The sequence below is a fragment of the Haemaphysalis longicornis genome, unplaced genomic scaffold (assembly GCF_048455015.1).
Source record: "Haemaphysalis longicornis isolate Haplotype H1 unplaced genomic scaffold, Haemaphysalis longicornis Haplotype H1 scaffold_16, whole genome shotgun sequence".
Taxonomy (NCBI): domain Eukaryota; kingdom Metazoa; phylum Arthropoda; class Arachnida; order Ixodida; family Ixodidae; genus Haemaphysalis; species Haemaphysalis longicornis.
The window spans coordinates 22803603-22827324 of NW_027526266.1; the positions used below are offsets into that span (position 1 = coordinate 22803603).

The window sequence follows — 23722 nt, forward strand, 5'->3', positions numbered from 1 at the left end:
GTCCAGCTCCGGGTTGGGACGGCCAGCGTACGTGCGGAAAAGGCACGGGAGGTAAAGTTGTGCCAATGTACTTGTCTTTAAGCTTATCTGGTATCTCGCCGTCGCTGCCAGGATGTGACGGTAGCAAGCGCTGGATTGCTTTCTGACTCTCCAGCTTACTGTGTGTGTGGGGAGATGGGTCTCTGGGGCCGAAAAACGGCCAAAAAATCCTGTTCTGAAATTTGTCTATCAGTCTGCAAATTTTCTCATCAAAATGCACCATATTTTATTGTAAACAGCATTTTAAAGTGCACTCTAGAGCTCAATTTGCGCAAAATTGGATAGTAAAACGGCGTTTTTCTTGCAACGCGAAGCTACGTTTCGCCCAGATATCTCGGCACCCAGAGCAGGTAACACTGCAATTCTTTGTGCTTCCGATACCTAAATGCGTGGAAAATACAAGGTTGGAAACAAATTTTCTAGTGGAGGTCTTGGAAATTTATTATTGTGTTCAATTGACTCCACCTGTGAGCCATTTCTGGCAGAGCGCGGGAGGAGTGAAGTCCAGTGTGTTCTTAAACGACTAAATCAAAAGAATCGCTAAATCAAAAAATTTCTTCCAACGTTGTATTCTTTCACCATTTAAGGCGTTCTTTTTTTTTTCGAAGCGAGCCATATCTAAAAACCGAAACTAAGTCACACAGAACTGCACTGACTAAAAAAAAAAAAAAAACTCGACAACTTTCGCCTACAAAGGAAGTGGTGAGAAAAGAAGTGCCGCCCTGAAAACTTGACGCAGATCGAAGTTCGTATCGAAAATGAGCCCGATCCTGCAGTGGCACGGATCAAAATGTACCAAATCCATTCGCACAATGAAACTTCGCTTTTTGCGTGACTGTTCATGGGCATTTTGAGGTGTTTTTTTTTTTTTGCTTTTTCGGAGCTGGCTTATCATGAACTCAGACAGGAATTAAGAGATTGTCCAAAGATCTGTCCGAGGACGTCGGTGTAAAAGTGAACAGATGTGAACTACATGAAACTGGGAGACGTAAAACAATCATTTCATCTCGTCTGCCCATCCCCACGGATTAAATCTGGTTATTATTTTTACTCCCATATTTAACAGTTGAGTATTTTAACAAATTAGCCGCAACTTACCAGCCGTGGGTAATCCCCCCTCGGTGTAAGTACGGGCCATTTCCTTAGGTGAAGAAGGTATGAGCTGCAGCTTTCTTGTGAAGCGTTTTGGAAATTTACGGCAAGGCAATGGAGAGCTTCTTACTTCGTTACTCTCTTTACTCGTGCCCAAAAAAATTATCCGATGGAATTCTAAAAAAGCTGCTAATGCTGCCAGGACTGACCTGCTCTTCATGTACAGTTCTACTGTTCTTGAAGCAGTGTTGCCTATGTTTAATGCCTTTTCCGCTAAAACTTCATCGTATACCATTCTGGAAAGTCAATTGCAATAAAGTTTCCATAAGAATGCCGCATCAACTTGAAAGTTTCGATTCAGTACGAGCCAAATCCGAACTTATCACCCTAATACTCTCATATTCACCCCATTTTTTCAATTACCTGCGGCCATATAATTCTCCTAGCTGACATGTAAAACATGCCATATAACAGCTTTGACAGTGTTGCATTTAGGTTGGGCAACAAACTCGCTTTTTTCTCTAATTCACTTTAGGTGGATTTGGCTTTCCGAGAAAAAAAAGCGCCTCTTTTGTCTTCCTAGCCACGTGGTAATCGCCATTCTGTATGGAGCTGTTATTTTGAAATTGTGACTCAAAATAATGGCAATTATTATCTCAAAAAAATAATCAACTTGCAAAAAATCTAATTGCAGATTTGAAATCAGCACAACTACATAATGCTATGCAGTTTCATCAAAAATTGGTTAGTGCAGACCATGCAGACAAAATACAAGTTTGTTTTATTCAAAAGATTTCGTGTTCTGCTCCCTGGGGCCTCTCACTGGGTTGTCGCCCCAGCCGTGGAGTAGCCTCTCCGTCGTCTGCCGAAAGCCTCTCGATCCATCCTGGTCACGGCACCAGTTGAAATTAAGAGGATGGATGAAGTCGGGATCGATGATGATGTTGATTTTGAAGATGGCTCGTTGATCGAAGGCACATAGCTGACGACGGTCTGCTCCATCATATTTACACTTTATTACAATATTTACAAAGAAGTTACAACTGACATCGCAGATACGAGCTCGGGACGAGCCCGCATCACGCGGGGCTCTCTCCTCCCCCTGTACACCAAACACCTTGGTTTTATTACAAAAACCACGCCTCCAACGAAGGCGGAACCAAAGAGACAGAGAAGGACACACAATGAAAATATCTGGTCATTCATAGGCCACACAGCCGCCACAGGCGGAGCTCATAATTAAGCAATTAGTGCACCTCTTGTCCCAAACTCCTTTCCCATTCCCACGCAAACTAGACGCCAATACTCAGAAAGGATTCGCACCGGAAGCCGTGAGACGAAAAAGAAACAAACTAAGTCTGACGCGTCCTTACTCCGATTCGGGAGTGGCCCCAAAGGGCCCGACAAGGCCGACACTTCCCGAACCCCACATGCCAACAAACGCCTGCGGCGTGTCGCCGCTTCTTTACCACAGGTCGCCGCCGCCGCACCATGCCCGTTTCCGCGCCAACGGTTCTGAGAATTTATGTCCAGTTGTCACTCCGTTTCCGGTCATCCCCGAACTACCCATTGCAAAACAAAACAGAACGTGGTACGGTTTCAAAAAAAAGCCGTCGCCAGCGCTGCCGCCGCTCTGACATTCCGCGTCTTCGTGAGGAGTCGACCCAGCGATTTACGACCCGGCGGCTGCGCTGCCGCTACGAGTCCCGCGCCGCAGCCCAGACACTCAACGCGCCCGGCGCGAAATCGCATGGCCCCCGCCCCTCGCATGCCCGAGAATTAGGGACAACTGATTTCCAGTTGCCGCCGAAGCGCTAAGCGGTGTCCGCCGCCTCGAGAGAAAGAAAGAAAAAAAAAAATCGCTCGAAGAAAGTGCTTCCATCTGCGGCGCGTCGCGCCCCTTAGTCCCTCTACGCCGGCTAGTTGACACTCAGTCCGAGCCTCTACGAAAATGAATTTTAAAAAAATTGGCCGCGTATCTGCTCCTTTCGTTGCAAATGTCGTCAAAAGACGATAGTCTTTGTAGACGTTTGCCAAGGAAATGCCCCCTTTGCTTTCCCGCTCACCTCTCATGCTGTTCCTGCACCGTCGCGCTCATCCCAAGGTAAACACACTAAAGGTTTGCGCAAGGCGATTTGAATTTGCCGCGTCCCACTGCTATAGGCCGCGTTCCTCGATGCCAGCGCTGCAGTACGGCGGAGACGCGCGTGAATGGAGGCGCCCGACTACAAGGTTTATAGAACCGCGTGGCCGTGCTCCACGTGTGTTCCAAGCAGAACGTGCAACCTAGCTAGTGGAACCTTTCGTTGCTGTTGCCGCGTGATTTTTCATATGCCGCCAGGAGGCGGCGGTTTTCTGCAGTAAATGTAGAACATCATTTGTTATCGAAAAACCAAGCATCCATAAATTTTTAAATAAAGGAACACTGTAAACATCCCTTGTGTACTGATTTGCTGTCTTGTATTTGCGTAATGCCTTGTTCTTGTTCAACAAAGTTGACAACTATGAACATATAAACCGGGGTTAGACGTTTACATTTGGCTGTGAGTATATAAGACTATTGCGCAATATCAATTTTACTTTGACCGGGTGGCTGAATCGAGTTACAGACAGACAGACCGAAATTTCTGGGTTCAAGTAGCCCAAGAAAGACTATCGTCTTTGAAAACAGTGCAAGCCAGTCTTAGCAATTAGGCGATGCAACCCCCGAACTTAACAGGGGCCAACGAATTGTTCTGGCACGCACAGCCGCGACCTTGCTTGGTATCCGAATCCCTTGACAGGAAGTTGGCGTCATATCGCCAACCAGCAAAGGTAAAAATAGAAACGAGGAGAGTAAGGAACAGCAAGCAGCGACGAGATAGTGCCACTCGTCGCAGCAGTTTCGGAATGGCGGTAGTGTTGGCTTGCTGCTGTCGTTACGAGCTCGTTTTCAGTTTACAACCACTGACAACTTCAGTTTGTTCGAGTACTTTTCAATGAAATTTCCATGGAAATTTCGTTGCTGCGTTTTGAAATGCCCATGTAGTACGGGCAAATCGTCGATGGAGTGCGACATCCCCGCCGGTGAAGAGATCTCCTTTCATACGCTGCCCAACGACGAACCTCGGCGAAGCAAGTGGCACGTTTTGTGAACTTTGTGCAGGGGGCTAAATGAAGTACGAGTGTGCTCGCTTCATTTCCGAGGAAGTGATTACGGCAGGGGCCCTTACGTTAGCTCACTCCTGGGATATGCCGCCGCTCGTCGCCGACCTCGTCAAATCGCCGTCAAAGCGCTCTGACCTTGGGGGAAAAAATGCCGTACACACCGCGCATTGACGCTCGTATCTTTCTGAAGCAGAGGGCTCGCGCGAACGGCTTTCCATACAGGACACCGGCCAACTGGCTAAGCGATACTGCTACTGAAATTGAACTATTATTAACCGCAATAAAAACACGATACATACGTACCAGTCTGTATTCGTCCGTCGCGACGGGGCTGACGAGGCAGCGGTGCGGACGGCTGGGCGTTCGTCTGTTGTGGGTACCGCGGAATGGTCGCTTTCCGATCCATCCGTGTATCCCACAACTCCTGCCGCTCGTGCACTTAGAAGCATTGAGCGTTCAAGTGGTGTGAGGTTAAATGCAAGCCCGAGCTCCTCGGTAGGAGCATTGTTGTCCGGATCAGGCGACTCCATTACTAGGGATGCGGGTGTACTAGGTTTTACTGGTACTTTTAAAATGGCCGCCGTCTCGTTTTCAGCACGAGTTCCGGTTCCTGTTTCCCGCGTGCTATATGGAGTCCGCATACTAAGTATATCTGTTTCATGTACGGGCTCATATGACGCCATTGTTCACGTCACGAAACGTACAATTTAGCGGGAGGTTTAAAATTTTGGCTTGAGTTGCCTTATTCCTCATTGAATAAAGCATAGTTTGCTTCCGGGAAAGCGCTTGGGGCACTATGAAACACGTAATCTTTCGAATAAAACAAACTTTTGTTTTGTCTTCATGGCTCCTTTAAATTGCATGACGATTCTTTAGTCTAGTATTGCCGACCCTTCTTGGGCAGAAGCCAAAGAGCAGGCAAGCTTAGCGATCAAGACACCTGTGTAGAGGTACGTCTGGACTAGAGCCACTAGATGAGTCATTACTAAACAGCGCAACAAAAACACGGACTATAGCTGAGGTACACAGGACGAGCGCTCGTCCTGTGTACCTCAGCTATAGTCCGTGTTTTTGTTGCGCTGTTTAGTAATGATGGATAACCAACTCGCCCAATACTGCACTTTGCTCACTAGATGAGGTTTCAGAATATCGGCACTCTTTTCTGTCATTGTTGTATGCCACCGACAACGGCCATTGGTCGAACCGCGTCACGAGACATTTGTTTACCCCGCGAAGACCCATGGGCGCTGACTTTTTGGCGCCTGTGTTGCCGCGCGCGCTCTTCGACAAGTCGTGATTTTCGGAGCCAGTGCGGCTGTATGACACGTTGAGTAAGTGTTCAAGCACCGAGACAGAGTAGCGATGCCGTGCTGCTCTGTACTGGGCTGTTTCAACCGGCGGGCTATCTCTTATGCCGGCGGGAAGGTGGAAAACGCCTGCATCGCTGCCCGCTGGGAAAAAACGAGTGGCCTAGCTTAACCTACAACCACTTAAAAAGCGTAGCTTAATGGCTCTACCGTTTCCTGAGCCACTAAGCAAGCTCGCTAGCGTAACCGAGCCTCACCCTCTCGCACGGGAGCGCTGTCTTTAAAGGGACACTGAAGTGAATTTGTCAAGCTCCCGTTTTTGCTTGCACTGTGTAGACTGCCTCACATTAGCACACTTTTCATCGTTTATCCGGCTGACAAATCGGTAATTATTTTACAAAGCGCGAAAGAAGAAAAACTACCATGCGCGGTTTGCGGCGGCCGCACAAACTAAGCTGTCAGTGGTGCCACTGATGAACGGTGATTTGGAGCAATTTTTGTATCAGCAAAATTATAATTTTGGAGCAATTTGGAGCACCTAAATGACAGTTTTGGAGCCCCTTGGAGCAACTAAACATCAACTGCTAGATGTGTCCAAAGCATCTCTCAACACTAAAAATTGACCAGAATCGTTCAGTAATTGATGTGGAGGTCGTCATAGAATGCGCTTCAAGGTGCTTTTCCCACATGCGATAACAAATGAACGGCACAGCTCAAGAATAATGGTCGTCTTGTCTCTACTAGGGGAAGTCTTTTTTTCAAGGAGTCACTGAAAACGCTTCATAGTTGGCAGGCTCGAACATGCATTAAAAATAGCTTTCACAGTCAGCTCTCCCAATAGCCCAAGAATAGCGAAATAGCCAATAAAGAAAAGTTCTACAGCCACAAGAAAAATAGCCATATTTGGCTCTTTATAGCCTAACCTGTCATTCCTGGGGCAATGGTATTTTGTTTCCACTTATTTCGAAACAGTTGCTAGAAGTAGCCAGAAGTTTGATGCAATTAAATCCCCTAAGTATCCACGCAATAGCAAAAATGCAACAAAACATAATTTGCAAGGTATTTAGTTTCTTTCTGGTGTGGATAAAAGACAACATGGAACACGATAATGAATATTGAAAGGCTTCGACAAACCTGCCTAGCAAAAAAACAACGCGCCTCTCGCGCCTCTTTTCTAGTTTATTAATTGTTGAGGCAAGCCCTGGTGTTTTACTTTTTCATTTTATTAGATGCAGGCGCTAGCTATCAGTCCTCGTGCGCATTTCCAAGCTAGCTGGAAATGTGCACGAGAAATGCGCATGGAGCACTTTTGCATGCGATTCGTGCGCGTCGGCGTTGCGCGTGCGATTTTTTCACGCCCGCACGCGGCAGTTTCTACCACGCTCAGAAAATGACGCGCGTCGCGCGCGGAAGTGGGAGGAGCCTGGCGACTTGCGCCAATGGGGAGGCGCGTGCCTCATGGCGGCTGTTTTGAAGCGCTCGAGACAGCCCGGTCACGGCCGGGTAGCTCTGTCGGCGGTTTTTAGGCTTACCACCCCGGCAGGTATTGCATGGACGTTTTCACCTGCGACGCGGATGATCTTTTATAGTACCGATTTCGCCCACATTATAAGCTCTTTTATCACACAAGCAACTTCGTGCGCGCCTTGAGCGGTGTTTTAGAGAGCGCTTAAAAGTGGTCGCTCGAGCTCCCCACACCACTTCGCGGCCGAAGCCGCCGCCATGTTGCCGCGCCGCGCGCAACGTGCGGGTGCTTACGCGGCGCGTTTTCGCAAGCAGAAAACGCTCCATGAGGTTCGTGCTTTACAGAGACTGGCTGTTTTTCACGGCCCGCTTCACTTGCGGCGGTCCCCTCCGCGAGCCCAACAAGCGAAGCGAGAGCTTGCAGACGACCGCGTCATGCATGCCGCGAAACGGCGTTCCCGCTGGCTCTCGGAGCGGAGAGGGCCGGCAATTAACGCCACCTAAAACTACCTATTGTTTATAGCAGGAATTATTGGAAACTAAAACAAAAGGAAAGTTTTTAGCCGCGGTACGCCAGCGCTGCAAACGACTTGCTAGACGAAAACACTGTATCGGCGGTACAGTGACAGCGCCAACCAAACTCACCGCGGAAAACACGATTACGGGTGCGAGGGAGTTCAAGTTATCAACCCGATTTAGTTATACATGCATGTCTAGAGACCACTGCGAAGTAGTGCTTGTAACAGGCTGCACGCGATTGGCTCGACACAAATTTTGGCGCACTTCCTTGCAAAATCGCGGTTTTTTATCAGGATGGCGCAGGATACCTCATTTGGCGCACAATGGCGCATTTGGCGCAGGAGTGGCAGCACTACTGTGACGTTGGGAGGAGGGGCGCCGTGATTGGACGATGCCCAAGGTTAGCAATCAAACAAGTTTCGGTTTCGGTCTGTAAAACAACATGTTTGACATTCGATGGCGTCGTTGGATGGCCATTCTCAATATCCCAGTTATCGTAGTACCGCGCTTCTGCCATGTTGTCGGCTGTAAAATGCATAAGATAAGCCTCCCAGGACGGCTTGGAATCGTAGCATTCACTATCCGAGGCCTACGCAGTGCATGAACGCCCTCCGCGTCCCCGCAGACGCTCAAATGCATGCGCTTTTCCCCCATATTTGGAGCTTGCCTCGCTCATGCCTGTATCGTAAAAAGCGTGTTCGCACCAGGCCAAGGGTCTGTTGATTCTGGCGTGTGCCCACTGCCCGCAAGCAGTCGGTGCTTATGGCAACAGCACGCCAACGAGAACTCGCTAGCGCGGCAGTGCCAGCCTGCGCGAGTTCTGTGGACTAGATCGTGGAGCAATGAACGTTGCGGCCCAAAAAAAGGTGAACTCAGTATAGAAAACATCAGCGAAAAACGAAAAAGTTACCTCATAAAAAAAAAAGCACGTACCCGCGGCGAGTCGAACTTGTGACTGGCAAAACACTTGCGGTGACATACCTAGCGCACCAGACGACTAGGCCACAGGGGGCCGCCGGCGGCAATGGAAAATATCAGGTACATAATGTATAACCAATTTACTTTTATTTAGTTTTAGTATTTCAAGCAGCTTAGGTGACTATTTGTTGTATTGCGCTCGTGCAGTAAGCGTCCCCCGAGTTTCCACAATAGCTCACGTCTAGCAATTGTATTTCGTAGACGGGAAAGCGTTCGCAGATGCGTAGTCGTGCTCCTGAACGCTCTGCTTGTTCGCCCAGCGCAAAAAAGTCCTTCCCGCACCCTAGTTTTACGCTGTACGGTAAAAATATCAGTTCATTTTATTTCCTTAGTACCTATATTGACTTCGCTCACTCTTCTCCCCCTTCAAGAGGCCTTATATTTTCCTACTGGCGTACCAGTCAGCGAAGCGTCACATGTGCGCTTGTGTGAAGCGACCTTGACTTGGAGCTAGATACAGTGTACAAACTAACCAAGTAAAGAAGGGCGCATTCTTCCATTCCCAAACGTGTTGTGGCTTAGTTTCAACTGATCGAACGAATTGCGACGACCCGTCGGCGGCCGGCGGACTAAACGGTGGGCCGACTGACTCGGTCGCGGAAGGTCGGCGAGCCGTGCAGTAGCGCAGCCAATTGTCAGCTCCTCTCCTGCTGACGTCACACGAAAACGCCACAGAAAATGGGCGAGCGTAAAGAGAGGAGGACAGCATTTTCGAATTGATTTTTCTACTAAATAAATTCGCGTAAACGCGCACAGAGTGGTCGAAACAGGGCCCAGGGACTCCGGACTACAGTTTGCGCTCGTAATCCCGCATTGTTTACAAATCACTTCAGTGTCCCTTTAAATCTTCGAAGTAAACACGGCTGCCAGGGTTGCCCAGCAGCTCCCAGACCAATTCCTCTCGTCAATGTCAGCCACACTAGGGCACATAGAGCTGGCCACCCCCGCGTCAGGCACCACAATGGCTGCCGCCGTGCATCAGTGTCGTTACTCTTCAGCGTAGCTTATTTAGTGGCAATAGTCTGGACGACCAGCATGCACGTGTGACAGTTATCGACAAAGGCAACATTTGATGGAAATTGCTTTATTGTGGATTTACACTCGCCATCATCATGAAGTGAAGAAAATGAGGGGAAGATATGGAGTGAAGGCAGCTACAAAAGCACAACTGTGGTGAGAAAAAGAATACGGTAAAATGCGACACGGCAACACCCTCATGCGACGTGCTGCCGGGGAAATGCTCGGGGGGAAGGCAAGGACCAAGTGGTTTCTCTCTGTGAACAGCAAGCTTCAACGACCTAATCTAAAAACGGCTCCCTTGTCAGCACAGTACCCACGAAGTGCAGCCTTGGCTTAGTTGTTAAAAAAAATTGCTCCTTGCTAAGACCAGCCGCAAGTCTTTCAACAGACACCGACCTATTGACTCCTAGGCAACGCCTAATGACACAGTCAGGGCCTATCAATTGTTCTTGATTCTGCAATTCCCCTGAAACTAATCCAAAAGAAGTCAAGCAGGGCTATTAATTCTTTTTTAGTTGTGAAATAGCATTGAGACTAACGCAAACAAGTTTGTATCGAGTGCCGAAAGCAAAGAACCGAAAGCGGCCAAGCTAGTCTACCCTAACTGCCATGAGTACTGCAGTGCAGAACAGCCGGCAGATGAACCAACACTACATCACAGCGATGTACGCTGCCTCCTTGCTGAACAGAATGGTTGGAAAAAAACCTAGCTACAAGGGGGGCTTGTCGTACCAAAACACACGTGCCATCTGCTGACAGTCCATTCTCTGAAAACACCCGACAGCATTCACAGTGACAATTGGCACACGCAACTTCACAGACAGCCGCTGCCGACCCGGACTGCCCCGGGACACCTGCAGCACACTTTTGGAACATGCCCCGCATAGCTCTGCCGTCGCAGAGAGCCGACGACGCCAGCCGGCACACCCACAGGCTCAGAAAAGGCGAACCCCACAAGCGCCGGTCACATCTCAAACCTCCGACACTTCTTGCACATACTGCATACAAACATGCTCTCCGGAGTAGTCTCGTACCCGGACTAGGCTGGCATTGCCGGAGGGCGGATCCACAAAACTCCAGGGAGACAAGAAAGCCCTGGAGCGGAGCCAACCACACCGCAACTCCTGACCGCGGCTAAAAAGCACCCATCACACAACAACCACCAGACGGATTAGACAGCCGACCACACGCTTGAGCTCGCTGGGCCATCGTCTGCCCACAAAATCCTCCTCACTCCGTACCTGACAGATAACGGCCTCCGACTCCAAAACAAGGTGATTACATCCTGGCAAATTCGAAAGTTAAAAAACTATGCGTGCAATTAAGATGCACTTAGCACGGATCGTGTCGCCAAAAGAACTCTGGGAACGACTGAAGTGCAAACCAAATGTTATTACGGCCGACGTGCACTAATACGAAGCGGAAGAAAATGCACGTATTTACAGTGTACGGCAACAAACACAAGGTGGATGAGGCATAAAGTGAGGGCAAACTTAAAAATGCAATCAAGCCAACAAAGAAACATGTTCCCCCACTACTGGCTAAAGCAGCATCAGTTTTCAATTGGGACCAAAAATTTTCTCTAAGCTTTATTCATACACACATTAGTCCTGAGCAGCAAGTAGCCAGAATCACTGTTTCTAAGCACTGTTGTCACAAAAACAAACCACCACTTTTAAGCACTGTTGTTACAAAAGGAGCAGACAAACATAGTGCGGGCGTGTTTGATGGTCTCCCGAGAGAGCTTCAATGACTACCGAACAGAAAAATAAGACCACAGAAAGAGGAGACAAAGTGATTATGATATAATTCTCTGAAATGGACTCTCAGCATCAGCATTAGTGGTCGCCGGTTGCACAATTTCTCTGGAACTTCCGCTTTCAAGTGACAACTCCACCACGCTTCGTCTCAAAAGGGGGGGCTGTTTCTGCATCACGGTGACTGACAACACCAGGGAGGTAGACAGACACCTGCAAGTGTCAAGCTACACACTGCACTTGTTTAAAAAAACACCGAAAACAAAAACACCACTCACACTTGCATCACACCCCTCACACTCCTAAATCCCTGCCCCGCGACACTTGGGAGCAAAAAAAGGGAAAAATGCGCATGGTTTTCTGGTACACGGTAAGGTGGACGAAGCTGAAACATCCCGCAGTTATGCAAACTTGTCAATCAGTGCCAGGGGGAGGTGACCTGCAGACCAATGGTTTGGGATTAAGCCCATACATACATTCAAGATAAGCTCACCTGCGAGCAAGCCGAGAAAATGACAATGCAGACTTAAAAATTTCTGCGCACAAGTTAGGGCGAGAGTGGCCATCCTGCAGCCAATGAAGCAAACTGTAAAAAAAAAGCCCACGAGTGGTTTTCCCGTTTTGTTCAACGCCGACCCAATGTGGAACCCAAGCTTTCCCAGAGCCTCCTCACGCTCCTGAAGGGACCCTGAAAACAAATTACATTAGGGACTCATTGCCATGATGTCCCCGCACAATCCCTGCTACCCACCCCCCCTCCCCCAAGCCCCTTCCTGGCAGGACAAGGCAGATAAAGATGAGGGAAACCAACCCCTTGACCCGAAATCAACTGTCTTGATCACAGTGAGCAGTACCTGCGCAATGGCCACCAAGGGGACGTAAGGGCCGGAACCCCTCCAGTCCCTGCCTTGGCGTGCCAGGAAGGGGGGAGCCAACCATCGGCTCGGGCACTCGTGCTGTGGGCCGTCACACTGGGATGTCACAAAGAGGAGGTGTGATGCTGAGAAGAGTGTGTGCAGCCGCCCACGCGCGCTCCACACTAAGCGGCCACCTCTTCCGGCGGCTTCACAGCCGGCGCCGCAGCCGCCGCCGCCGGCGCACTGTCCCCCGCCACCGCGTTCTCCTTCGCAGCCGGCGGTTCGGGCTCGGGCGCCTTGCTTTCGGCCGCATGGTCGCCGGCGGCCGCCTTTTCCGCATTTGGCTTGCTGCTGCTGCTGCTGCTGTCCTCCTTGTTGTTCACCACTGCCTTCGGTGACTCTTCCTTCTTCTTCTCAGGCGCAGCCGTCGCAGCGGGCTCGGGGGCCGCTTGCCGCACCTTGTCCTTGCTGTCCTCGTCGTTGTTCATCTCCTCGTCGGCAGCGTCCTGCTTATCACCGTCCTTGTCGGTAGCCGGCTCGGCTGCGGGCTTCTTTTCCTCCTCTTTGTTGTCGGTCGCAGCGGCAACAGTTGCAGAGGCATCTTCCGACGATGCCGCAGCTGCCGCCTCCTCCTCCTCCTCTTCCTCCTCATCTTCCTCCTCCTCCTCCCGCTGTGCCTTCTTGCCTCGCTTCGGGGCAGGCCCCTTCTTGGCTGCACCACGCGCCTGCTTGGCAGGGGTCCGCCGCGATGTTTCCTGTTGCGGGAGGTGGAAGAGCAAATGCACATGCAACTAAGTGACTCTCGCAGAGAGAGGCTGGTCGTAAGTGATATATAAAACAAAACTGGCGCCCAATTCCAAATTCTTATGAGTACCAAAAGCAGGGCGCTAGGAACGCCGTTAACTAATGTGGCTTACCAGCACCATTGTCCAAATTTCATTGTGGGCTTCAATGCACCGAAGCTATACCTGGCAGGGTTCTAACAGGTTCTCAAAAAAAAAAATCAAGGACTTTTTAACTCTTTCGTTACCGCGGGAAATTGACCAATTTTGAAGGGTCTAACAAAACATTTTTTTGTGCTATACATATTGGTTAGGCCCACATTGCAGTGACATACAATGGAGATTATTCCACGAGCTTTCCAACGACACCAGTTTTATTAATGTTTTCCTAAATAATGATTCCGAAAAAAATTATCGAATTCGAAATTTTTGTCCGCGCGTCGAAGAAAAAAGAAAAAAGTAAGTTGTGTATAATAAACCACGTGTAGTAGAAAAAATTTAGAATATACATTTTGTAGGTAGACATTTCAAAAACCCGTCCTAGAAAAAAAATTGAGTTGCGCAGTACAATTTGTCAGATATAAAAGAAAATGTTAGCCCACGTGGTGCCCTTGCCATGTGGTGAAGCCCAACCTCTATTTCAAGTTTTGCTATTTTGGATAGTTCTCTAGAAGAAATCTGGTGGTTCGACATTATTAAAGGCCCAAATTAGCCTCCACGTGATCTAAAAACACCTTGTCAATGATTATGACTGGCACAATATTGAAGGCAAGCAAGCGATGTGAAAAAATCCGCTTGGAGTTGAGAACCAAACTCTTTGGTGGATGCTTGTTGACGTTCTGATGATCGCTCATAAGTAAGCACTTTCATTTGCGTTTTATTATCATGTTCTGACTCACTATGGTAGCCCTGCTTGCAGGAATAAGGCACGATGCGCTAGAATCATGCCCAGCAAGCTTTCACCAAGCCGCCGTCGGGCTGTGAAGCGAGTTCAGCACTACGAGCCTACTACATTGCAGCGCCACCTAACAATTTCGAAAAGAAACAAATACAAGGCTGTTGGCGACTTTGTCAGAATAAACAGTACTACTAAGAAGCGACACTAGACTTCCGGAAATACCCTCGTATGAAACCGAAACTGGCCGGTGAACAGCTGGCGGTGTTCAAGGCCAATTGGAAGCGTTCTCCTCGTCTGAACTGATACCCGACGACTTGGTGTTATCGTTTGACTTTCAGCGGAAGCTCTTATCGCAGAAGCAAGGCGTAGATAAAGTGGAAGCGCGAGCGGCATGCTTGTTTTGAGGAGCAGTAGCGGGCAACGGAGGCGCCATGGCAAATGAGCTTGTAGTTGGGTAACTGTGTAGTAGCGCCAAATATGAATTTCGCAATGCGAAAAGAAACCGAAACTGCTGGAAACTGGTTGAAAATGTCAGGCACACTTGCTAGACATGCGGGGGACCATCAGAAATAAGCTTTGGGAGAATAAAGCTGCCCTTTGTCCGAACCAACGATCATTAGTGAATAGCTGGGGCCATTTTCAAGTAATTATCACCTCTCAACGCTGTCGGATTACAAAGCTGACCCCATTATTTGGTATTTGACTTGCCAGGAGCCTTTTGACAAAAAAAATATTATGGTAATGCAGCCTAACCACGACCTGCATCCTTTTTTCTCAAGTGCAGCAGCCACGCCCCCTTCGTCAAAAACACGCGCACCTCAACTCGCAAAAAACGCCGCCAAAAATCTCAATGTCGCCGGAGCGGGAAAATTTAAACTGATTCTAAAAGGGCAATGCCTAGACTAATCACTGGCTGCATTAGGTGTACGAGAAACGACTACAACATGTCGAAATAGGCAATATAAATCATCGATCACCGGTGATCGATTTGAATAGGCGTGGTAACGAAAGAGTTAAGGAACATCAAAAAAAATTAAAGAACACTACAGTACATCATGCACTTTACCTCCTCCCATTGCATTACGAAACTCCAATGTAACGCCAGAGTCCCTTAATACCGTTCTGGTCACGAAACTTCTCCGTCACTCTATGGGAGAGCTTGATATGGTGCCAAGAACGGCCGCTACGCGGCGCAAGCTGTCTTAGGGGGGCCATCGCCCCGCTGCGCCCGGCGGAACGCACTGGCAGCGGCGGCAGCCCGAAGGCGTTGTGTGGTGACAGCTAGCGGTATTCCTTCCACCAAAGTTTCTGCATCAGCGTCACGCGAACTTCAAGTGCAAGTGCACCGCGTTCAAGGTGGACGGCATGAAAATTCGAATGAACAATGCCTAAGACGTGTTGTGTGACGGGCTGCAGCTCCGGATACCGAAGCAACAAGGAAAAGGCGTCAATCTTCTGTTTCCCAAGTAGCGCCGAACTTCGAGAGAAATGGAAGAGGGCTATACCGCGGTTGGAAGCTGGCGGTTTCAACTTCGAAAGTAAGAACGCTCGGGTTTGCGAAAAGCATTTTGATGCTAGCGACGTTGCAAGAACCGACGAGCACATCGTAAACGGGGTGGTCGTGTCGCTTCAGCGAGAGAGACCGAGGCTTCGGACGGATGCCGTTCCAAGGATTTTTGACGGGCTCCCGGCCTACCTTGATCCAAACAAAATCGAGGGGCTATTTAAAAGTACCTAGCAGCCGTCTTCTTGCTCTCCTGAAAATTGTTGAAGAGCATGTAGAGACGTACATGGTGCAAAAAATTGCTTGCGGTGACATGTACGCGAGGATTGTTGAGAGAATTTTGCTCGACAGCCGCACAGCGTCAGCAAGTGTAGGTTGTGTGTTGCACTTTTCATTTCATTTCATTTATTTCAAACTTAAAGGCCCGAGGGCATTACATAAGGGAGGGCAAGTGACGAGGTACAGAGCAATGTTCAAACATAACACACACAAAAAAGTAAAAGAAAACACAGAAACTAGAATCGAATACATGTAGACAGTAAAGACAATCAAATACTGCAATGTTGTCTGGAAAATAGAATTACAATTTTAAGGTGCGTACAAATCAAGAATTCTTGGCAGAAATACATGAGGTAGTCAAATTATCGATAACAAGCAGGCTGCTCAGACAAGTGGTCGGTGAGCTTGGAGCGGAACATTTCGCGCTCGGTGCATGACATGCAGTGCTCCGGTAGAGCATTCCACAGGACTATTGCGTGGGGAAAAAATGAGGTGTTAAATGCTGATGTTTTGCCGGAGATATGAGCAATGGGTTTGCTGTGATTAAGGCGTGCTGAAGTCCTGTGCGCTGGTTGAAGCAAGGGATGCCGATAGCGGGGATGATAGTAGTAGCTGTGAAGAAGGCATAGGCGGGCGATAATTCGGCGGGATTCTAGTGTTAGGAGGGAGAGCGAGAGTTTTATTGCAGTGACGCTGGTTCTAGGGGAGTATTGCGAAGATATGAAGCGGGCGGCGCGGTTTTGAATGGATTCAAGTTTTGTTGTTAGGTACGCTTGGGACGGATGCCAGATAGGTGCCGCATATTCAAGTTTCGGGCGTACGAAAGTTATATAAGCTAGTTTTTTTACTTCGGAGGATGCGCACTTGAGGTTGCGTCGAAGGTAGCCAAGAGATCTAGATGCTGTAGAGAAGATTGTATCGATATGGGTAGTCCAGGATAAAGATGAAGTCAAGTTAACCCCGAGATATTTATAAGATGACACCGAAGCGATGGGAGTGGAATTAATGGAGTAGGGGTAGGAAACTGCAGTACGTTTACGAGTAAAGGACAACGATTTGCACTTAGCTATGTTTAATGGCATGAGCCATTTATCGCACCATGAAGCAATGAGGTCGAGGTCGCTTTGAAGAGTTGAAACATTGTCGGGGTTGTTTATGACGGTGTAGATGACGCAATCGTGAGCGAAAAGTCGAAGATGGGATTTTATGCAAACGGGCAAATCATTCACGTAGATAAGAAAGAGGACGGGCGATAAGGCGGCGCCTTGCGTTACACCAGAGGTTACTTTGGTGAGGGCAGATTGATAGTTGTTGGTGAAGGTGAACTGCATGCGTCCTGAAAGTGCTGAATCCAACTTAACAAATTAGAAGGGAGACCAAGACAGCTTAGCTTACGAATGAGGTGATTATGAGGTACACACGATCGAAAGGTTTGGCGAAATCAAGGAAAACCGCATCAACCTGAAGATTATTATCCATGAAGTGAAGTATGTCTTGTGTAAATTCGGCCAGCTGTGTATCACAGGAATGATGTTTGCAGAACCCATGTTGTTGCGGATAGAAGAAATTAATTGATTCAAGGTGGTTTATGATACTAGACGCTATAATATGTTCAAGCAGTTTTGAAGAAATGCACGTCAAAGAGATTGGACGGTAGTTAGAAGGGATTGACCTGTCGCCTTTTTATTGACAACAGCTGAGGTTGTACACTTTTTTTTGAGATGTAGATTACATTTCTTCACGCGAGAGAAAAACAAAGCCTCACGGGCAACTGTGCGCGGTTCATGCCCTGCAAGTGGTGGGCGGAAGCCACAGTCTTAATGGTTGTGTATGTGTGAGCACGCCTGCCTATTTGTATATAGTGTTGTATATCTTGTATACATTAGACTGTAATATTTTTGTACTTTTCATATTGATGTGTATATAGTTTCAATAGTGTATATTCAAATTCAGTTTATTTTGCATTTCTTACATAGCAAAAAGTGCAGGAGAGGGGACAGAAACCTAATGCTATATCGGCTTGACTGGGTCCCATCCCTCCTTACAAGGTAGTGAGCTAGGGCAGAGTGCAGCTGTTAATGAAATGAAATACACATTGTACAGTAGAGTAACAGATTGTGTAACATTACTGGAAACAGCTGTAATAGTTTCTAGTGCTTTCCTTCTCCAAATTGTTGTTCTCGGTGTATTTTGTGTAAATAAACCATGTTTTCCAACTTTCTCCTCATTACATGCACCTGATGTGAATCTCCCATTCATAAGTACACACCTGAGTACTAAGCGGCGTATCATTAGCGCCAAATTTAAGATTTATTGCATGCTTTAGATCATAACCGCCCTTACCCCCCAGCATCCAAAAAATAAAACAAATGTATGATGTGGTGCCTAGGTAGTGGCAGACTCTGGTAGAGGCAAAGGCGGCAGAGCAGATAGCACTGGCATCAAAAGGAACTTTCAGATTAGGCTGCTGTACTTCCCTTCCCGAAGAAATCACGGGCTGTCGGCCGGTAATTAATAATGCTCTAAACAGTAAACACCAGGAAATGTCAAGCGGCGGGTGTCCCGTGTAAACTGCGTGGAAAAAAGTGATGAATCAAATGTTAGGCACGTAAAACTCGTGTTTAGAGCGGTCGCGAAAGCGCTCAGAATCGAAAGTCCCCGCGTCAAAAAAGCGATCGGCGCTAACAAACGTGTGTCGAAAACAACTGCGCATTTGGGTGTAAACTACAATGAAAGGTCTGGAATAAAACTGCTGGCTCGACCATTCACTTCATTTGAATACTTGGGTAGCAGCGCGCGAGAGGCGAACCGGATATAAACCAATGTGATTGCTCCTGTTCTACCCAGTCGTGTTTCATTCCGTTGACCTTCCTCCCCCTATTTGCGGCACTGCCAGAATAGAAAGCTCACCTACCGCATAAACATAATCGCCCTTTGGCCAGGCGCAAATATAAACACGTTGTCGAGCAGATCTATAGCAGTAGCTGCTCCCATCGGGAGCATGAGCATCGTCTTTCAACGCTTGCGAGCTATAGCTCGCAAGTACCGCTTCGAGGCATCGTAAGTATGCATGTAATTGGGCTATTAGACAATTATTAACACAATGCGTTATCGCGCGGTGTGAGAACACTTTAAATGCGCTGCTGTTTATAAGGTGGGCCCGCCGCGGCGCCCTCCAAAGTAAACTACGCGTGCGTTCCAAAGTAAACAGCTGTCATTCGTCGTCGACACTGGATCCCGTTTCGACTTTTTTACCTGGTCCCACTGATGCGTTCAGACACGTTTAAGAAAAGGTAACAGGAAGAACAGCCACGCACATAATCGCGTCGAAACGTCGGCAGCAGTGCGCATACAAGCCCAGCACTGGCGGCGGCTTGTGGCCCCCCTACGACGGGTGGCGCCCGCTAGCGAGAGATTTTGTCCCTATATCAACCTTCGGGCGGAGTTTCGTGACCAGAAAAGCATTGAAGGACTCTGGTAACGCTATGAAAAGAGGTTGTTATGTTGCCGAAGCCACCACAGGGCAGCACTGGGAACACGCAGGGGGCAGACGAGACCTGCGCGCTGCATTGCCGAAACTAGGCTCCCGCGGAATCCAGTGGCGTCGGCAGTATATTTTCGCAGCTTCAAGTTTTGTACACAAACAATAACTTGATCCACACTCTCACTCAAACTCCATCAAAGCACAAGCGCATCACTAACAAAAACCAACTGATAGCAACTCTGAGCACTGGCCCGAAGGCCCGCCTCCCTAAAGTATTGCTCCTACAACACGCGCCAACATTACGCACAGCGATGACGAAACTGCCACCTTTGTCAAAACAGCATGTGCATTACAAAAGGAGCTGTCAGTCCCTCGTCCCATATATCTGCCGTCGTGGCGACACTATAGACGCGCAACAAATTTGAATCTCGCTGCGAACCTTGGGCGGCACAACTTCTCCATCCAGGCACCGCGGTGCACCTTTGCCTACTCATCTCTGGCCCCACGACTGACCTCGCAGCAAACACGTAACCCCGCCGACCAACACGCACCCACGCCTTGCGTGCACTAATGCAGTAATTACCCCCAACAGCTACAGAGAGACAGAGAGGCGAAAACGCTCCCGCAGCTGCTTCCAGCGCCCCTCGAACATGTCAGCTTGGCCAGCAAAAAAAAGGCACGCAGGCTACACAACAACAACGCAGCTGCCGGATGTCTTCATTGATTAACTGGGTTCCTTAAACTGGACAGCCGTCTAAGCTGTTTTCCAATGAATGCAGCATGCCTCTCGCAAAGTGGGAACACAGCAGACTGAACTAAGACTTTGCCACACAACATTCAAGTGGTAACGGGTGGGACATTTCCAGGAGTGCAACGAATTCGGAAACCGGAGCTTCCCAAATGATATTGAGTGGCGGCACCTGCAAACTTGAAGTAAGCTGGATTAGACGGAATCCTAAAGATCAGCCTGTATTTACGCGATGAAAGTTTCATCCCTCACGCTTTCAAATTTTGCCGAAGCTCTATGCGATAAAAGCACAGGACTGAAGCGAACTTCAGTAACCTGTAAACACCGGAAATCTTTAGCTTTATTTTTGGTACCCTAGCCACAGCGAACAATGGCAGCGTAACAGTCGGATTGCATATAACTCGCGCGACCAGCGTCGCTGCAGGACTCGCTGCGTGGTTAATATGTGCAGTTTTGAAATCCGAGCCTTCGCCAGTGCCACAAACCCACGTAAATAACCTTTGCCTAAATAAAGCACAATTTTATACACTGCAGCGCACGAGATATCAAAACTGCTGCAATAGCACGTACAGCCTGTCAAAATTTTTTAAGGCCAAGCCAAAGGTGAGCAGGCCACAAAAGAATTCAATGTAGAAGCTTACGTCTAGAGCAAGGCTGAACGGTTTATGCCAGAGAGCTGTCAATGTTTTTGTCACGTTTAAAGGTAAAGCGTATTCTTCTCTAAATTCTTTGTGGTAGGGTAGGCTTAGGATAGGCCTAGAAAATTTTGACAAAGGGAGTGTACATGGATAATTGCTGCAAATAGGCACGACTGGCTCCATCGAAACGTTGATATCTTGCAAAAGTAAGCAAAGAAACTTTTTCACATGCAAATGCAGCAACCCCGTCGTATGTCAAACTAATCAGTGACAGCAGAATATTCCCTGCACTGTCAACAACTGCCACCAACAGGTAACAGCTTCAGCGGTGCGCTGAGGGCGCGGAATGGCCCCTCAAACTGTGATCACCGTGGTTACTTTCGCCAGAGTCCTTCAATGCTTTTCTGGTCACGAAACTTCTCCGTAACGCTATGGGAGAGCTTCATATGGGGACCAAAGCTCCCGCGCGGTGGCGCTACGAGTCCGGTGAAGGCGGCTTGGACGGCGGCGGCCGCATTTGCAGTGCGTTGGAGCGCGAGCTTGCTGGTCTTTGTTGTGTGATGTAGCTTTCTACACTCATCACGAAGGGCAAACTGTGTGAACTACCATGCCTCTGACGTGCTGTGTACCTGGTTGCCGCTCTGGCTATCGGAGTAGAACGGAAAAGGCTTCGCTGTTCTGCCTCCCAAGCGACCGCGAACAACGCGACAGGTGGAAGCGAGCCATTCCATGACAGGAGACGGACGCTTTCAGCTTCGAGTCGAGGGCCGTTCGTGTGTGCGAGAAACATTTCGACCCTACGGACATTATTCGAGCCGATGAGTTCAAAATAAGTGGGCAATCTGTGCTTCTGCAGCGCGAGAAGCTCAAGCTCCGCGTTGATACCCCGGATATTTGAAAACCTGCCGGCGTATTTTACGAAGCCCAAACCACGGTAACGCTCACAGCGAGAAAATCCGTCTGAAAAATGTCGTCGCGTTCAGGCGCTGAACAACAGTGGGACTGCAGCTACTGTGATTTTGGTTATCCAATCAGACATTTTGAATTTGGAAAGCTGAGCATGGCTATCTTTGCCGGCATATATATATTTTTTAACTTGACCGCCTCGCTTGCCCGTGCGCTAAGGCGTTGTGCTGATAAGCCCAAGGACGCGGGTTCCCAGCCGCTTTTCTGATGGAGGCGAAAAGAGAAAACGCTTGTGTTGGAGATTTCGGCGCAAGTTTAAGATACCTGAGTGGTTAAAATTCATCCGGAGCGCTACACTACGGCGCGCGCCCCATTGCCGGTGTAGCGTCGGCCCGTTAAACCTCGTAATCAATCAATCAATGTTTTTTAACTTCCCGTTTGGGTGGGAGGGGTGTGACAGGCACTGAGCGGGCGAGTGTTTATCTGTTGACACCCTCTGCCTATGAGGACAGCCGAGAAAGTCGCTCAAGGCTGTAGCATTTACTCCTACCCTGGCCCCTCCGCGCGCCCATAACGCTGCTTCCATTTTGTGAGCATTTTTTTCCTGCTTTCCACCCTCACTTTCCAAATCTGGAATATTTTTTTACATTATTAGCGCGCTATAAAATGGCGCAAACACGGCGCTAACCCAACGTGCTGTATGTTTGCACACCTATTTGCTCAGCGCAGCATGTCACCCAGGGCTGCATACACATATAATTCTGGCGCTAGTTAACTCAAATTATGCAGGCGGCTGCAAAGGCTAGTCAAAAATTGAAAACGTAAGATGTCCGCCTTCTCAAAGCGAGAACGTAGCGGTGCCTGCCGCAACGAACGAACACTGCAACATATGTGAGTAACACCCGTGGTCTTGCCTCAATTTCACAGCTGAGCTACGCGACAATAACTGACTCAAAAACATGCACACTTCGCTCACGTTTTTACAGGTGGAAATGAAGAGCAGATGAAAGTAGGCGCGTTGCCGACGGAGAAACCGCCGGCCCGCAAGCGTCGTCGCCCGCCGGCGAAGCCATCACATTAACAGGGGCGATCCTAGCGGCAGCTTTTGTCCCTGAATGAAACTTCGGCCGGAGTTTCGTGACCAGAAAAGCATTGAAGGACTCTGCTTTCGCCTTAAAGGCCAACTGCACTCAAATTTCACCTCGGCCAAATTTGTTTTTAATGCGTAGTAAGTACCCCCAAATAAGCTGAGACACAAGTGGTAGCCCCGTGAAACGCCTCGTTGATCAGTCAGAAGCGTTTAAAAAGGCTCCGCCGCAGACCACTCTGCACCTGCCGGCGGATCGCGTAAACAGCCATGACGCGCCCGTGACGCTCCAGCCGACGGTGGCTTTTTCCTCTGGCCAGCCACGCAGCGGGAGAACCGGTCGAGCTCTGCTGCCCCGTGCGCGCGTAGAGCTTGCGCGCAGACATTCTCCCGAACTGGTGACCGTCCGGCCGCTCGCTGGACGGCTGCAACGTCACTGCAATGGCCGCGCTCTCCTCGGTTTCGGTTTCAAAATCGCCGATTTTTGCTGGCCGCTTGCGGCGCCCACGTGCGTATTTCAGCTGTTGTATTTTGCATGTTGCTTTCTTTTTAAGCAGACTATACGGAAATAGGGTTTTCAAGAAGTCGAAATTTTGAGTGCAGTTGGCCTTTAACCTTAAAAGGACCCTAAAAAGAAATTACCAGAGTACGTGTTCGCAACGCCACCCACCGGCTATTACACCTGCGCATAATGCAGGGGTTGCACAAACATGCAAAAACTTCAGTTTTTCCTTGTTCCCCTGTGAATCCTCATTGCCAGTCAAACTAGCACATGAAAAATGGACACTGCTGAAAAGCATGAAGCGTTTTCTGCAGGCAAAAATGATCCACGTACGAAGTTACAAGTGCCTGAAGGGGGAAAACAGTGTGGTGAAAAAATGCACTAGGAATCTTCGTCAATGCAGCTTGTTAACTCAGTGACCGAAAAACTGCGGTAATGCTAAGCCTTCTCTACATGAACCAGCCATGAAAGGAGCCGTGTCGCAACAGTGCTCCGCGCAAGAAACGCACGGTAGCTGCCAGTAATTGGTGGAAATTCCAAAAATTGTTATTATACTCGGTTACAACTCAAGAACGGCACCCCCTCATGTAGTGTATCAATCCGCCAAAGCGCCGGACCCATGATGTCAGTGCGCGCGCGTTTTGAAAGGGGTTTGCTATGAATGCGTGATACCGTTTGCCTTGTCTCACACAGTTTGTTTATCGTCACTGGAGT

The 23722-nt window shown here is 48.8% G+C and overlaps 1 protein-coding gene across 1 annotated transcript in view; it reads right to left on the reverse strand.

Annotated features, from left to right (window-relative positions):
* Nucleotides 1-12137: 12137 nt before the first annotated feature.
* Nucleotides 12138-23722, reverse strand: part of LOC144166179 (uncharacterized) — a 52286-nt gene continuing 40701 nt past the window's right edge. Inside the window, exon 4 of the mRNA XM_077695781.1 lies at nt 12138-12935. Coding sequence (XP_077551907.1) covers nt 12363-12935 — 573 coding nt within the window. The 3' untranslated portion in view covers nt 12138-12362. The remainder of the gene's footprint in view (nt 12936-23722) is intronic.